The sequence below is a fragment of the Lytechinus variegatus genome, chromosome 3 (genome assembly GCF_018143015.1).
Source record: "Lytechinus variegatus isolate NC3 chromosome 3, Lvar_3.0, whole genome shotgun sequence".
NCBI classification, from domain to species: Eukaryota; Metazoa; Echinodermata; class Echinoidea; order Temnopleuroida; family Toxopneustidae; genus Lytechinus; species Lytechinus variegatus.
In genome coordinates, this window is record NC_054742.1 from 2,845,261 (window position 1) to 2,863,255 (window position 17,995).

At 33.8% G+C, this 17,995-nt stretch overlaps 1 protein-coding gene across 2 annotated transcripts in view; it reads left to right on the forward strand.

The window, feature by feature from the left end:
• The window catches only part of LOC121409989 (cytoplasmic dynein 2 intermediate chain 1-like), a 37,117-nt gene that overhangs the window by 2,458 nt on the left and 16,664 nt on the right, over nt 1-17,995 (forward strand). For both annotated transcript variants that reach the window (XM_041601787.1, XM_041601788.1), the window contains exons 2-13: nt 3,559-3,606; nt 5,500-6,025; nt 9,921-10,048; nt 10,600-10,887; nt 11,543-11,638; nt 12,069-12,122; nt 12,814-12,888; nt 14,021-14,048; nt 14,473-14,699; nt 15,522-15,633; nt 16,260-16,351; nt 16,678-16,804. In XM_041601787.1, the coding sequence (XP_041457721.1) occupies nt 3,559-3,606; nt 5,500-6,025; nt 9,921-10,048; nt 10,600-10,887; nt 11,543-11,638; nt 12,069-12,122; nt 12,814-12,888; nt 14,021-14,048; nt 14,473-14,699; nt 15,522-15,633; nt 16,260-16,351; nt 16,678-16,804 (1,801 nt within the window). The remainder of the gene's footprint in view (nt 1-3,558; nt 3,607-5,499; nt 6,026-9,920; nt 10,049-10,599; nt 10,888-11,542; nt 11,639-12,068; nt 12,123-12,813; nt 12,889-14,020; nt 14,049-14,472; nt 14,700-15,521; nt 15,634-16,259; nt 16,352-16,677; nt 16,805-17,995) is intronic.

Sequence of the window (17,995 nt, forward strand, 5' to 3'; positions counted from 1 at the left end):
TCCCGTTTTCAAGTCAATATACACCAAACTACCAAATATATTTCCTCGCACTTCAAGTTATTGTTTTACATGTACAATAGTATGCTTCTTTTTCATGAATACTTTTTTAAGGTCTTAATATAAAACATTTCCTGTCCGTGCTTAGGTGCGCAGTAGTGGATTGGTGAAATATGTCTGCTCTCCATCAATTCCTAGAAGAGTCCTTAAAATATCCCTTTTTTCTGTTTTCTGATCTGAATATCAAAAATTTTCAGCTCACCCTTCGCGCTCGCATCATTTGGTTAGTGAACTACATGTACATATGGTCTTCATGAATTCCTACAAACAAGCCTTAAAATGCCCCTCTTCAGGTCTGAATTTCCTAAATTTTCAGCTCGCGCTTCGCGCTCGCATTATTTAGCAAGACAGGATACATGTCATGATTACAAAAGATTGATTGTAATGTCCCTTTTTAGGTCTGAATATCAAAAATTTTAAGCTCACGCTTCGCGCTCGCATTATTTGACGAGTGAGATACATATCCGTTTATTGGCACTGTCCTTAAAACATCTCTATTAAGGTCAGTATACCTGGCAACTGGGCGCGCTTTGCGCGCTCACTAGGTGACTCAAAATTTTTGCTGGTGCCCCCAATGCCGTGACCCACGGTACGCCACTGATTATAGTGATTTTATGACAGGAATAATTCTGACTGCAATTTTGACAATAATTTTCATACTTTAAAAATAGCTTATTCTAAAGAATGATAACAAGGTTGATTTCTATTCCATTAGGGTTTTCCTTGTTTTCTTTTCTTTGACCAACAAGAATGGTTTAAGTCTTAATGATATTCTGAAAAGATTCAGTAAACTTGACAACAAACTTCAATTTTGTTATTTCCAAATGGGCTATGGCATCAATGGCATGATGAGCCAAAAATTTTGAGGGGCCAAGCATGGCATACAGAGCAAAATTTTAGGTTCCAAAATCAACAAATTTTGGATTGTGCTCGCATAAATTATTGTTAAGTAAGGTTCGCATTCCATTTACACAAAAAAATGCTTAGAATGTCCAGTTTTCAGGTCGGAATATCACAAATTTTTGAGCTCGTGCTTTGCGCTCGCATTATTTGATTGGTGACTTATGTATCCTATTTATGAGTCACTAAGTGCAGTCCAGAACAGCTTCCTTTTCATGGTCAGTAAAAATTTCAGCTTGTGTTTTGCGCTCAAGTTAATTTGTTTAGTAAGATGCACACCTTTTTCATGATTACAAAAACAGCTCGGAATATTTAAATTTTATTTCTTATTACATCTTATTACAACATCTCACAAGGATGCCCTTTTAACAGTGATTAGCACCATAATTGACCAAAGATTGAGTTTTACAACTTCAAAATTGATTTTTTTTTTTCCAAACCGCTTGCTCGCTATGCTTTCTATAGCGGAAAATTAAAGCCTAAATCAAAATATCTGTCTTATCAATTAGAAATCACTTAAAAAAGCTTTGCTGAACTTAATTTCCACAAAACACACAACTTCTTCACACAGTTAATAATCTCATTTTGAAAATATCTGTTTGCACCAAAATTCTCATTTTGACTTATACTGTAAGTGCATTTTTGGCTTTGACCCCCCTCCCCCTCCCCCCCAAAAAATACATTCTGCCTCCCCTGTCCCAGGGAGAGGAGAAAGACATATGTTGAGAATGGGCATGCCAGGATCAGATCACCTTGGTAATAATTATTGCAATGTGAATCGCCTAGAAAAATAATTAAATGTACAAAGGTAACTATATATTTATTTTAATTTTATGTCTAAATCTACATGATCTATCATGAAATTATTTTCGTTTTAAATGTACAAGGGTAAAAAAATTTGCCCGCTCAATTCGCTCGCTCACACCTACATTTGGTCCTGTGTGTCATGTCTGCCGCCTAAGCATTGTTGTCTAATTGTTCCATATATTGAACAATTGAAATGCCTTGGCCTTGGCCTTGAGGTTTTCAGGCCTTGGCCTTGGCCTTGGGTTTCCATGCCTTGGCCTCAGCCTTGGGTATTGAAGCCTTGGCCTTGGGTATGAAAGCCTTGGCCTTGGAGGTTTGAGCCTTGACTACAACACTGGTAAGTGAATGCTCTTGCTCTTAACTTCTTTCTTTCAATTTTTATCATTATTAGCAAATGAAAAGTACTAAAGAATTCTTAAAATGGGAGTAAACATAAAACTTGCCCATGTACATAACTTTAGGCGAAAAACTAAAACTAAAATTGGTGATTTAGGTCTAGGTTCAACATGGGTAATCCTGTCCGCTACGGAAAGGCATGTAAAGCAAATCCAGGCGTTTGTGGGGAGTGACCATACGTACAGTATCTGACTTTCAGTCCCCAAAACGCCCCAGGCTAAGTGCGAGTGGCGTGCAGAAGTTAGAATGTGAGCAGAAAATTTTGAACTACGTTTGAGGCAAACAATTCTATAAGTATAACATGAATATTGAAAGTTGATATGTTTAATTGTTGTTTAACTGTAATTTTTGGCTGCCTTTTTGCTTTGCATTTCCTAGAATTTCTTGGATTTTTGTTCATCAAAGTTCAAACCTTTCCAGGAAAAAGTATAAAATTCATGAAATTCATGAAATTTTGGGAGAAGTGGAATCATATTAGAACAGGGCAGGGCCAGGGGACAGGTCAGAGATCACAATATTGATTTTTGGCCACTTGTTCACTGTTACCTCCCTGCCTATGGGGAATCTAAATGTAGATGCAGTGTAGGCTACAACACACATTTTAGAAATTCATTAAAATGCCACTTTTGTAACAAAAAATACTAATTTTCACAGTTGCAATCTATTTTTCATGAGTAATGTGGGGATAATTTTTGTGTTCACCAGAGTGCTAAAATTTTTTTTTTTAAATCAATATTTGGCATATTTTGCGTAATTTGTTCAGTATTCATCCATCAACAGCAATTCAAAGTCAAAGTAATGAATAGTCTTACTTGATATTCTAATAAAAAAATTAAACACTTGAAGTAGGACGACAACTAGTATGACTTTGTAACCAGAATAACAACTCCTGAGTTTAAGTCCCAAGATCACCATTTCAGGACAGTCAAAAGTCATTTAGCAATCTTTGCAAATAAGTAAAGTTGTAACTAGTCTTACTAGATGTTTATGATGTTATATTAGGTGAAGGAAGAGTGAGGATAGGCAGATGGCATCTTCCCGCTACTAGTATGCTGTACACGTGATGTACATGTTGTCTATGATGCTGTACACTGTAGATATTGACACTCAAATATCCAGTTGCAGTAGTCAACAATCAGGATAAATAATCCTCAAATTTAATGCTAGATAATGTAGAAAACTTCACTCTATGATCATAAATATTGATTTTATATGGTTTTTGATTAAATTTGAATAAGATTTCAAGTGGAAAGATGAATTAGAAAACCAATAAGTCGGAGCCCTAGTAAAACATAATCTGCTCACTTGGTTCCCGCCATGTTACCTTCAACTTGATTAATCTGCAATGACAAGCTTTCTATTAATGTTATTTGTACTTCACATTTTTTTTAATTACAGAGCAAAGAAGACACATGGGGAGCGAAGGAATTGACTGAATCTATCAAGGTACTCATATCAAAAGACAGATTACAAATATATATTTACATTAGATCTAGGCCTAAAATAATTAGAAAATAATAAGCACTGCTTGATCTACTGGTACTGGTACATGTAAGTTCCAAGTACATGTACATGTATGGTAAGGTCCCCCAAGTCTGCACAGTGCCCCTTGTCCACATTTTGCATGTATCCGGGCGATTCTTATAACACAATACATAGACATAGGCCCCTATGTTCATTAAAAATGTAGAACCTAAGTAATGCTTTGTTGGTTTTACTTAGATTGACTTAGGGATTGATTGAGATAATTTTTTGTATGATAGGAGCATCATCATATTGTGTCTTCTGGTTGTTTTCATTCTTGCTAAAAGGTCAGATGCATTTGTATTATTAATCATGCTTACTATGATTTTTATAATATCACATTTAAGGCTTCAAAATACTGTAGATCTAGATGATATGTAGGTCTTAACGTGGTTGATAATCACAGTCTTTCTGACACTGAATTTCTTACATTTTTGTCTCACCTGCATAGCAGAGTGAGACTATAGGCGCCGCTTTTCCGACGACGGGGGCGTCAACACCAAATCTTAACCGAAGATTAAGTTTTTGAAATGACAGCATACAGTGTAACTTAGAAAGCATATGGACCTAGTTCATGAAACTTGGCCATAAGGTTAATCATGTATTACTGAACATCCTGCTTGAGTTTCATGTCACATGACCAAGGTCAAAGGTCATTTAAGGTCAATGAACTTGGACCATGTTGGGGAAATCAACATCAATATCTTAACCTAAGTTTAAGTTTTTGAAATGTCATCATAACTTAGAAAATATATGGACCTAGTTTATGAAACTTGGACACAAGGTTAATCAAGGGTCAATGAACTTTGGCCGAATTGGGGGTATCTGTTGAATTACCATCATAACTTTGAAAGTTTATGGATCTTATTCATGAAACTTGGACATGATAGTAATCAAGTATCACTGAACATCCTGTGCAAGTTTCAGGTCACATGATTAAGGTCAAAGGTCATTTAGGGTCAATGAACTTTGGCCAAATTGGGGGTATTTGTTGAATTACTGCAACTTTGAAAGTATATTGGTCTAGTTAAAAAAAACTTGGACATAAGAGTAATCAAGTATCCCTGAATATCCTGTGCGCATTTCAGGTCACATGACCAAGTTCAAAGGTCAATGATCTTTTGCCATAATGAGGGTATCTGTTGAATTACCATCATAACTTTATAAGTTTATGGATCTGACTCATGAGACTTGGACATAAATGTAAGAGTGATCAGATATCACTGAACATCCTGTACGAGTTTCAGGTCACATGATCAAGGTAAAAGGTCATGTAAGGTCAATGAACTTTTGCCATGTTGGGGGTATTTGTTGAATTACCATCATACATGTATCTCTGTAAGTGTATTGGTCTAGTTCATAAAACATGGAAAGAAGAGTAACCAAGTATCACTGACCATCTTGTGCGAGTTATAGTCGTCGTCAAAGTCAGCACTGCTGCTATATTGAATCGCGTGATGCAGGTGAGACTGCCAGAGGCATTCCACTTGTTTTCTTATTTCATCAGTCTACTGGTCTCACTGGCAGTCACTGGTTAAAACACACACACACATGCACCTACACAAAGAATACCCCGTTTTGACTCCACCCTAATGATATTTATGATAATGACTCCTAATGTGGATACTCTATGAGCTAACAATACAGGTGTAATGATTTGATTACTACATTTGTACATGAAATTATATAAAAATCTCCATACTTTGCAGCAATATTACATACTTGACTCAGTATTGAGTTTAATTGGATTTAATGATAAATTGCTATTTTTCATATTAATTTGTTTTTATTTGATTTGTTTTTTGTTTCTAATAGGAAGCACGGTCATCTGGGAAAAGCAAACACAGGGATAGAGACCGTGATAAAGAAAGAGAAAAGACAAGTGATAAAGACAAAGACAGACATAGGGAGAGAGATAAAGAACGTGATAGAGAGAAAGATAAAGATAGACACAGAGACAAGGATAAGGAAAGACATCGAGATAAAGAACATGACCGTACAAGGGACAAGGATAGAGACAGGCATAGAGATAAGGAAAGAGACAGAGATCGTGACAAACACAGAGAAAAGGAAAAAGAAAGGAGAAAGGATCGTGAAAATGAATCTTCAAAGGAGAAGGACAGAGAAAGAAGAAAAGATCGTGAAAGGGAATCTTTAAAAGAGAAGGACAAAGAAAGAAGAAAAGACCATGGAAGGGATTCCTCAAAAGAGAAGAACAGAGAAAGAAGGAAAGATCGTGAAAGGGATTCATCAAGAGATAAAGACAGAAAGGAAAAGGACAGAAGCAAACACAGAGAGAAGGAAAAGGACAGAGATAGAGAAAAAAAGGAAAGATCACATGGTAAGAAAAGTACTTTACTACTTGTGATAATAAATCTTGAGTTCTTATATTCACAGAAAAAGCATACATGACTTTGTTTGCAGATTATTACTCTGTGAGTTGCATTTTTTTGTCTCACCTGCATAGCAGAGAGACTGTAGGCGCCACTTTTCCGACTGTGGCAGCGGCGGCGTCAACATCAAATCTTAATCGGAGGTTAAGTTTTTTAAATGACAGCATAACTTAGAAAGTATATGGACCAACATGTAGTTCATGAAACTGAGACATAAGGTTAATAAATACATGTATTACTGAATATCCTGCCTGAGTTTCGGGTCACATGACCAAGGTCAAAGGTAATTCAGGGTTAATGAACCGAGACCATGTTGGGGGAGTCAATATCAAAATCTTAACCTAAGATTAAGTTCATAACTAAAAGTATATGGGCCTAGTTCATGAAGCCTGATAATCAATATTACTGAAGATCCTTCTTGAGTTTCAAGTCACAAGACCAAGGTCATAGGTCATTTAGGGTCAATGAATTTTAGCCAAGTTGGGGGTATTTGTTGAATTACCATGATAACTTTGAATGTTTATGGATCTGATTCATAAAACTTGGACATAAGAGTAAACAAGTATCACTGAACATCCCATGTGAGTTTCAGGTCACACGATCAAGGTCAAAGGTCATTTAAGGTCAATGAACTTTGAGGGTATTTGTGAATTACCATCATAACTTTGAAAGTTTGAAGGAAACCAAGACTCAAGAAGAGAAGCTTATTGGAATGAGTAAAACAAAATGAACAATTTAAAACAAGTATAATCAAAATCGGTTATGAAATACTCAAGGTATGGATGTTTAAAAAAAGTCTTGTTGTACTTTCTCTGGGGATCCTCAAATTGGCAAACATGCTTGAAAATGGCTGATTTTGTGGACAACCCTCCATTTGTTTTGTACACAAATTGTCAGATTTCCCCCTGTATTTTACATATTTCACATCATCTCCTCCCGAACTTGACATATGTGGTGCAAATTATATTTTCCCATGACATATGCTCGAGAATGAGGCTATATGCAATTTTAACGATAATAGGGAAAAATCTGAAAAATTTGTGTACAGAACAAATAAAGGGTTGTCCACAAAATCAGCCATTTTGAAACGTGTTTGCCAATTTGAGGATCCCCATAGAAAGCACTTTTTAAATGTCCATACCTTGCCTAATTCACAACTGATTTTGATGAAACTTGTTTTAAATTGTTCCTCTTATTTTACTCTTTCCAATAAGACTGCTTCTCATCTTGGGTTTTGGTTTCCTTTAAGGATCTGATTCATATAACTTGGACATAAGAGTAATCAAGTATCACTGAACATCCTGTAGTCACATGACCAAGGTCAAAGTTCATTAAGGTCAATGAACTTTGGCCATGTTTGAGGTAATTATTAAATTGCTGTCATAACTTTCAAAGTTAATGGATATAGTTTGTGAATTGTGGACATAGGGATAATCAAGTATCATTGACAAGTCTTAGGTCGCAAAATCAAGGTCAAATGTCATGAACATAGTATTGAATCATTATATGAATGGTGTTTTTTTTTGTCAATGATTATTTTATTGTAGTTTTTAAAGTCAGCACTGCTGAATTGTTTAATGAAGGTGAGACTGCCAGAGGTGCTCCTGTTCTTTTTTTTTTTTTTGGGGGGGGTGATTTGACAGGAAGTGATAATTTTGAGATCCACTTAATAGAGGATATGTAGGTTATGTAAATTACACAAAGGAGCATTTGTTTACAAATTATAATTTCATTAAAGCCTCTTTATTTACTATATATTGTCCACGGCAGACTGCATTTGCATATTATGCATATTAATGAGTCAGAAAGAAGAGGATCGAGGGTATTTGAATTCCAGTTTATCATGATTTAGCTGTGAACCAGAAAAGCCTGGTGGTTAAGTCGCTGTCCGGAAAGCAGTAGATGGCAGGTTCGAATCCCACTGGTTCCAATTTTTTCTGACTTATGATTTTCATTAAAGATCGAGCATGCGATCTTAATACATAGGAGTAATGCCAAAAAAATTTGTTTACAAATTATAATTTCCTCCTATTAAAGCCTCTTTATTTACTATATATTGTCCACGGCGGACTGCATTTGCATATTATGCATATTAATGAGTCAGAAAGAAGAGGATCGAGGGTATTTGAATTCCAGTTTATCATGATTTAGCCGTGAACCAGAATAGCCTGGTGGTTAAGTCGCTGCCCGGAAAGCAGTAGATGGCAGGTTCGAATCCCACTGGTTCCAATTTTTTCTGACTTATGATTTTCATTAAAGATCGAGCATGCGATCTTAATTCATAGGAGTTATGCCGAAAATTTGTTTACAAAGAGCATATATATTATTGATATCACAAATTAAGTCTGACCAGATATAAAAGAACAAACAAAGAGCACATTATTGATATCACAAAATAAGTCTGACCAGATATTAAAGAACAAAGCTCCTCTTGGCAATATAAAATTGTATTACCAACAAAGAACATATCAGAAACTCTCATAGGATTCATAAAGAAGGGATGGCAGTATTCATGCCAAAGTCTGAATTCAAGTTAGAGATGTTGTCATCCATAGACAGGCTTTTATGTGCCAGCTGGTAAAAGTTATGTATATGGGCAATTCCAAGCAGAAGTGGACATTTTCCAAAAAATGATGTTGGCTCTACATGTATTTCGAATCTGGATCAAAATCTCACAACTCAAATGGGATTTCATAAATACAAAAGGGGAACATAATTAGCCACAATTTTTTTTCTTGTAACGCATCTCCTTACAGGAGAATCCAAACCATACAAAAATTCTATAGATTCGTGTACATGTGACTACATATATTGTTGTTGTTTTTTACTTAATTTCAATTTAACAGAAAACTATTGCTTGTTTTGTAAAATTTTCTTTTGGATAATCTGAAGGTCATCATTTTACATCATATCAAAAGAAAATTTTGAAATATGAGTTCATTTCACGTTGCCTGTGTGTGAATATTTTAGATGTCACTCCGTAGCCGTCACTCTAACCTGGTATGGGTTTATTTTTTAAGATGTAATTAATGAAAAAATGCACCATTTTTAAAATGTAATGCAGTGTATTAAAGCTAGAACAACATAGAATCCAATCAATAACTCAACATTGTGATAGCCATTTTAAAGGTCACGAATTTGAGCAATATGTTTTCTCCTTAAATATGTATGTCCATTTTATGTCACTCTGTAAACCATGTTTATGAATATTCATATCTCATTAATTCAGTGGATCAAAATAACAAATGTTATTATTTTGAAAAGTGGGTTTCAGCAACTACTGTCAGGTACCAATTCTTTGCAAATATTTAAATACATGTATGGTTGATATCTTTGTTTGAATGATAAAAACTTGATTCTGAATGTCACTATGTTACCTTGGAATGCCATATCTGTATGACTGTATTTCCCTTAACCGACCTTTTTTGTTTGATTATATGAGGCAATACGTGGGTAATAGTGGGGAGGTAATTATATGATTGGGAACAAAATTGTTAAGGGAGATATACAGTATGTGGATATCTTTTTCAAAATTTTGTCCAAAGTTTTCCCCTGTATAGATTGATTAATTGCACTATACTTTGACCATTTTCTATATATTTCTCTTATTGAACGTAGGAAAAGGGCTTATTTATGTTATTTTATTTTTCAAATCTTTTTTTTTTGGGGTGGGGGGAAGGGGTTATAATTAAAAATAAAATTCAAATTTTGATTGCATGATATGTAATATCATGTTGTGTTATTCTATAATAATATGGGAATTATAGATTGAATCAATTTTTAAAGAAATTCTTGTCAGTACATTTTCATTTGATTTTGTATTAAATCATTGTTCTTCATTAGATAACAGAGAGAGGGCAGAAAGGACAGACTCTGGAAAAAAGGAGAGACACAGAGATAAAGATGAGAAAAGGAGAGAACAAAGGAATGAAGACGGCAGTAGGGATAGAGATAAATCAAGAACCAAAGATGTAGGTTGATGATGCAATGTGTTGAAGAAGTTCTCATTATTTTTTTGTACTGTTCAAATACAATGTATGGTGGAATAAATGGGCATTGTACACTTCAAGTCTAAGAAATTTTCCAAAGTAAATTACAAAATATTTATTCAATTATTTGAATATTCATGACTCCTGGTACTTTGTTTCATGAGGGTACATGCATTGTAGATCAGTACTCCAGTTCAAGGTTTGCATTTATGATAAAGTTTTATAGGATTGCCCATATCAGATTTATGAAGGATATATGTAAAAATGCATTTTGCATGCTATATCATATTTGGATAAAATTTACTACTTTTTATTTAATGAGAATATGCAAACATGCAAGCTGTGCAAGAAACTTATGGAGTAAATTCTGAGTGTGCTTCTCTTTTTAAATAAAATGGAAAGAGATTTTGATTGAATTGATGTAGAAATAAAGTTTACCTTTACCTTTATTTTCCTTTTTGTTTCTCATATTGAGATCTTTTGCCTACCCACCAACATGTTAGAGATCCAACATGTATTTTTTTCTCCATTAGGAGGAGCGAGATAGAAGAAGGGAGGAGAAAAGGCACAGAGATAAAGACAGAGAGAGGAAAAGAGAAAAGGAAAGTCATGATAGTGACCGTGAGAAAAGGAAACATAGAGACAAAGATGGCTCGGCTGAAAGGAAGAAAAGGGAAAGGAGTGGAGAGCATAAACATCGGAAGGAACATCGAGAAGAGAAAGATAGAAGGAAATCAGAATATAAAAATGGCCGAGATGAGAGACTGGAGGAGAAAGATAAAAAGGAAAGAAGACAGCATGAAAATAATCATGAAGATGAGGTAACTTGTATTTTCATTCTTCTTCTCCATATGTACAGGCCACACTGTTTGGTGTATTACCATACTCTTATTCATGCTCTCATACTTTTCTCATGAATTTTATTATGGATTTACTTCACTTTCTGTAAGTTTTACTAATTTTCTATTCTCATTTTCTTTATATCTCATTTCAATTATGTCTTTTGACTATGAATGGAATTGAATTGAATACATAGGTAACTGATTTGTTGGAAGATCATATTATTTAATAGATGCTTGATTTATTGCGGCTGGATATCATGGAGCGTTGTGGCCCAGTGGATTAGTCTTCGGACTTTGAAACAGAGGGTTGTGGGTTCTAATCCCAGCCATGGCGTAATTTCCTTCAGCAAGAAACTGATCCACAATGTGCTGCACTCAACCCAGGTGAGGTAAATGGGTACCGGTAGGAAGTGATTTCTTAAAAAGCTGTGTGCGCTTTGAACGCCTAGCTTAGCCGGGTAATATAGGAGCACCTTGAGCACCTAACAAGGTGGATATGTGCGCAATGTAAATAACCTATATTATTATTATATCACCAGCTTTTATTTTCTTTGTTAGCAAGACACCATGTATGTTTTTATGATATATCAGTCATGCTTATTATATGATATTGTTATTAATCTATTGTATTTAGGATGATGTAGGAGAGGAGATTCACAATGCACCAGAAAGCAATGAGCAAAATCAAGAAGAATCAAACCAGGATTATGCTTATGAAGATGATTTTGAAGTAAGTGTGCTAAATACATATTTGATCATATGATTTATTGAAAAGTTCATAGAAAATTATAATGTGTATTGTATGTTCCTGTAGATGGCAAATATTGACATGATAACCACTGCATTGAGTTTGGAAGGATAAGTATTATTCATTCTCATAATATTTAACTGTAAAAGATTTGAAATAAAATTTTAACAAAATTGTTGGTGTTGATTGTGTTGATGTTGATGATGATGATGACAATAACGATAATGATAGTTATTGTGAAAGTGAAAATCAAAGTATAAGAAGAGTGTCAGTAACAAATATGATAAAAATGGTACTCATATTGATCATGTATTTAATTCATAATGTGCCATTTATTAGCATCTAGCAAGGTTTTTCTTTGCAGCTCAATTATTTAGAATCTACTGGATTATATTTTTATTTTTGTTTTCAGGATTATGATGATGACTTTGAAGATGATGATGAAGAAGACAATGAAGATTCTGTAGTAAGTTTTTGTTGATATCCGTTCTTTTGTGTACTCTTGTGGAGATTCTGGGTCCATCCAGGTTAATTAGTAGCGAGAAATCTTTTGCAAATGTGATCTAGGGTAAAATGCTCACCAAAATCTTATTCACATAAACTCATGAGTGAAATCTCTGGATGCATATCATAAGATGGGCAATGGCATGAGAAGATCTGACTCCCTACAGTGTATATGTGGAACCTTCCTGAAATGATTTGTCTCTGTTTTTTGTAATGTGAAAACTTGTGATGCTTTCAAATAATTGCTGGACCAGTGAGAAAAATGAGGGTTGGACCTTGAAAAAATGTTTATTAGTTTATATGGAATGGCCTAGATTTAGGCAGCCAAGCTAATTTTAATGATGCAGAATATAATATAACATATGTTATGTTTATATTCTGTATAGGAAGAGACCAAGTCAATTTACACAAAGAACAGTGTTAAACTGCAGTAAATCAGTGTTTGTACCCCAGCTTCCTCCCCCTCCAAACACAAATGTATATGGGTGCAGGGAAGGACTTTGGAACAAACGCTGAATTACTACAGTTTGATATTGTTTCCCTTGATTCTGTACATTTGAATGATTATTGATTTATCAAAATCACAGAGTTTATTGATATTCATTGGAATGGTGTGACATTTGCTTGGTTTGAATGATGATCTTATTTCTCAGATGCCAAGTGAGATTGATAACCTAAGGAGAGCAATGGCTGCTGAGAATGAAGCTTTGAGACGAAGTGCAGAATCAGTAAGTATTACTTACAGTCAAATTAAATACAATTGGCTTTACCGTGAAAATTCTGATCTATCTAATATAATTTTTTTTTTTGCATGTAAAGATAAAATCAGTTCTAGTGTTTCATATTCTATTATTGCCTGCCCCTTCCCTCTCCCCTAGATAAACAAAGTTGTCGTAATGAACAGGTAATTGATGGTCTCTTGGAATTCCTTTACTGAGTATCCATTATGTATGAATTGACTTGATATTTGCATGTAGGTCAACCCAAAAGTCATTCATGAATTTCAAAATTGCATTAAATTTGATTAAAAAATGAATTATTTACAATAACCAAAACTTCTTGTAAAATATTCAAGGTGTTGCACTTCTCTGTGGGAGCAAAATGCAAGTCAATGAGATTACTAAGTGCATTGTGCACTGTAGCCACTGTGATTTGCCCATATGATAACTGACTGATAAATTTATACTTGTTACGAAACTAAATTTAACGCTCATAATCAATAGACTGTTATAGACAGATTAATTTTTATGTCCTATGTCAGTGTCATAGAATAAAACAAAATACATAAGGATACAATACAAACATCAATCAAGTTCATATTTTATATCTATTATTATCAATCTTCTGTTCAATTGTATACTGTTATATTGATTAATTTGATATCTTATGTTTATGATTTAAAAATGAGCAATTAACTTTGTATGTTTATGGATGAAAGGAAGCAAGCCATGATGGATGTGGAATATGGCGTGACAGAGGGACATTTTCAATTTTAGACATAACTGTTTTAGGTTTATATGCCAATAATTGTATTATCTTTTCAAAGGTCTTGGGTGCTATAGTTTTAAAAAATCTGACTTTGAATGAAGGATTTCCCAAAATTCCTCTTGTAATGTGATGTTTTCAAATATTATTATTGATTTAAATGCAGTTTCAGGAGGCATATGAATAAAAAAAATATTAACATGTAAATTGTTGTTGGTTGAAATAGATATAAATTAATAACTTGAAGTTGGTCATATTTTCTATAGGTATATGTCTCTGCTTTTTCACTAATTTAAAAATTTATTGAATTTGTAAATAAGGGATTACATGTATTATGTATCTTATATATGATATTTGAAATTGTTCCTTCTTTAGCGTGACTCAAGATCACAACAATCAAGTGGTAAGTTTCATGAGCTGCTATTTCATACAATTATTTCCTTGTTTTAGACATTGTTCTATGCCAAAATGGCATTGGAATAATGTGGTTGATAGTTACACTGTAGTTCTCAAAGTGTTTGTTTAAAAAAAATCAGCAGATGTCATTCAGTATCCTGACTGTGCAATAGAAATGGCAGATGATGATGGTGATATGAAGGTATGATAATAATTAGAAATATTTTTTGTCATAGCTATTAATACAAGAAAAGTAATATTAGAGGTATGATAATAAATTAATTGACGTAATCTTTGTTTACAAAATAGCATTCAGTAAAATGATGTCTTACATTTTGGAATGTGGAGTTTAACACCTTATGGTTGTTTATTAATGCTTCATTGTGAGAACAATGGTGACAGATACTAATTCTTGTTATTTTTTTTTGCAGCAAACACCCGTCCAACCACTTCTCGAACAGGGCGTACCTTTATTAATTTTGTAGCAGCCAAGCAGCGTGAGATTAGTGATCAGGTTTCTCAAAGGACTAAGAAAAGAGGTCAAGAACTCATGACCTTGATTGACCTTGACTCAACAGGTTTTGATATCTTTGATATGCCTCCTGTTAGGGAATATGACCGCTACATCGCAAGCTTTGGCCGCTCAAACACTAAACAGGTATTTCATGATATCTCTATATGACATTTCTTTTAAAAAACTAACCTTGAGATTTACTTCCAAATGAAACATATCAGGCAAAACTCAAATGGTTGATTGCATGAATATAGGCAGCTCAGCTAAGGCCGAGGTAATAATATCAAGCTCTTTGTATCCTTGGCCAAAAAATGCTATTCAAGTCCAGCTATTATTGTTATTATTAAGTTTTGATTGATACCAAGTTTCTCATAGTTGGATAAATATTTTTTATGATATTGGAGATTTTACAGTTTTGTCAAATTGATATGTATGGAATTACTTTGGTGTAGCTGAACTTTTGACTCTAATTGTAGCTTGCACCAAACTGATATTTAGTTAACAGGTATATGAAAATTGAATTTTAATTTAAATTGAATCCATCCATATTATATTGTTTGAAATAGAATCTGATATAGAAATACTCTGACGTTAATTTTGTTCATCTTGGGCCAGGCAGCCACCGTGCAGTGCCAGATTGACATTGCTCTATCCCTCAAATCGTTGAATGCCAAACAAGGGTAGCAGAAACTCCCATCTTTTAATGTTGATTTGGTCTGACATTGCCGGGGCTTGAAACTCTTTGTTGTGAGATGGATACTCTACCAACTGTGCCATTATTACTTTCCATCCTCAATATTGCTTTTGAATGTATTAGAGTTTGCATCTCTTTTGGATGATGGATGTGGGTTTATTGTATAATGCTAAATGGGATGCAGTTGGTTGATGTGGCAACCTTGCATTTATTGTAAAGGTATGAGGTCAAAGGTCAAGGGATTGATGTTCATTGAATCTCATTCTATTCAGGCTTTTGTACAGTGCAATGATGATAACTTAGATCGTGATATACAGACTGAAGAGATTGATAAGAATGATAGATGGACCCAACATCCACAAGAAGGTAGTGCTGCTACAGGAGGTAAATTCAAATTATAATTATTTTCAAGCTAAGAGGAGGAGGAGAGGGAGGGCGGGGGCATTAGGCTTAGTAAATTAGTTTTCATGAAGATACCTTTATCAACATCATTTTGGGGTTACAAGTATGTAGGTTTTTATTTACATGCAATGCTATTTAGTGAAAGCTTGCCAGTTCTATAACAGATTCTGTGTTATTCTCTGTACATTACATTTGTTATATATTTTTAGTTCTACATATATCTGCATAAAACAGTGGAAACTTATTTGTTTGTTTCGTTTTTTTCTTCAAAATTTGTTATTGATTTTTTGTGTTATGGGTGATATCAAACAATAAATTAATTGAAAATTTGGCTTTAGAAAGTGTTAAGCAGTTTGTATCCTCTTTTGCAAGGATTACAATTTTCTTTTACCCAATCAATTTGATTATTTGTAAGGTTATAGAATCAATTGATGAATTGAATTTTCATTTCACAAGCTGTTACATATCTCCTGTGAATGAGTGTGCTTGATGAAACGTCCGAGAAAAAACTATTTTGTATATTTCCCCAGGTTCTCTCATTTCAGTTTATTGTTTATATATATTATATTATTGTCGATATGATATGATTTTTTTTAAATCTTTGGCAGGAAGCAATGTCAAAGGAGAGAGTGATGAAGTACCACTAGAAAGAGAGACAAACTCATTACAGTTCAATCGCTTTGTGGAGAATGCCACTCAGGTAATGTAAAGAAAGATTTGATCTTTGTTTGTAGTAAGTTTAAATAATCTTTCTGATGTGAGATACTTGTGTCAGTGTCACACTAGGTTGTAGAATATACCTATCTCTTTAAGAATCTTGCATAAACCAATCTTTTAATTGGACAAAAGTTGAGTTGTAATTTCATAAATGCCTGCAACCCTCTTTCCCCAAACGGGGCATAGAGAATATGTGAATACACAGTATTGACTTTTGAAATAAAGTAATACTACCTCTATGTCAAAATGTTATTATTCTTCAAATTTTGACCATGTTATCATGTTTTACTCCATATTTTTTGTTATCAGCTGATCTCTGTCCTGTTAGATGAGCAATTGGCCAATAGAGTAGGAGGCAAGCTGGAGAGTAATAAGAGGAGTATTGTATTCAGTGATGGTTATACACTTATGAATACTGGTACTCCTATACTACAAGGTATTTAGGTTTTATTTATTATTATTTTTTTGCAAAAGTAATCAGGGTCTTTTAATATGAATACCGGTAAATACAATTAGTATTTTCATAATATGATCGTGATTTTTTGTGGCCATTTGTGATAGACTTACAATGAAATGAATTGTACAAATGTTATGTTCAACGTTAATAAAAACTGACATTTGTTATGATTATTGTAAGATTGTGTTATTATGAAACAAGTTGCCATTTAAATGTGAAGCAGTGGGCAAAGAAATTTATTTTTTATATATATATTTTCTGTCAATTGTAAAATGCTTTAAAGCCAATGCACTGGCAAGGCTTACTTGTTGAACAGGTACATATTTGTGTTTTAAAAGTTATAAAATGGCATGCCTTTCCCTTGCAAAAGCATGTACCATTCTATATTCAACCATAGTTTCTGGTCAGACAGCCAAGGCTAAACTTTTGTCCTAGTTAACATGCCAGTTAATTTTATATTCATAGACGTGTACATTTTTTTACAGTCCATCATATAATTTTTTAATAGAAATTTTATACTGTAGCAATTTTAACCAGCTTTCATAACAAATCTGTCATCTTTAGCAAACGATACAACTGATATTGATTGGGCAGTTTGTTTTTATCTTACGAAAACAAACATTGCTGTCATTGCAGTATTTTTTTTATATTTTATACAAAGGGCCAAATAGTAAGGCATAGTAGTTATGTGCAAAATAGTAATGACCTTATATACAAATAATTAATGTTTGTGAGTTCAACGGATAGAGTACTTCAAGATAAATGCCAGTTGTGGTAACGATATCAAAATGACTTTTTACAGAATCTAATATAATGACCACACAAGTGTCTGTTTGTATGAATAAAAAATATGTGCCAAAGGTTCCTAGAAGAAACAGTGTAATTTCTGAGAAATAAGCAAAATAAGCGCGTATTCGGTCACTTCCGTCGGGTCTTTATTCCAGCAATAATAATACACTGTCCCACGTGTGCCTATCTGTGTTGGCGATCTTCAGTGTGATCGTATTTCAGCTTAGATTTTATGATTTCACAAAGTTCAGTTTATGTAACTGTACCAGATGATATAGTCATACTTAACCTTGGTTTACAGACTTGATGATATAGTCATGCTAACCTTGGTTTTACAGACTTTCTCACGAAATTAGTGTTTTACTGCAACTACTATCATTT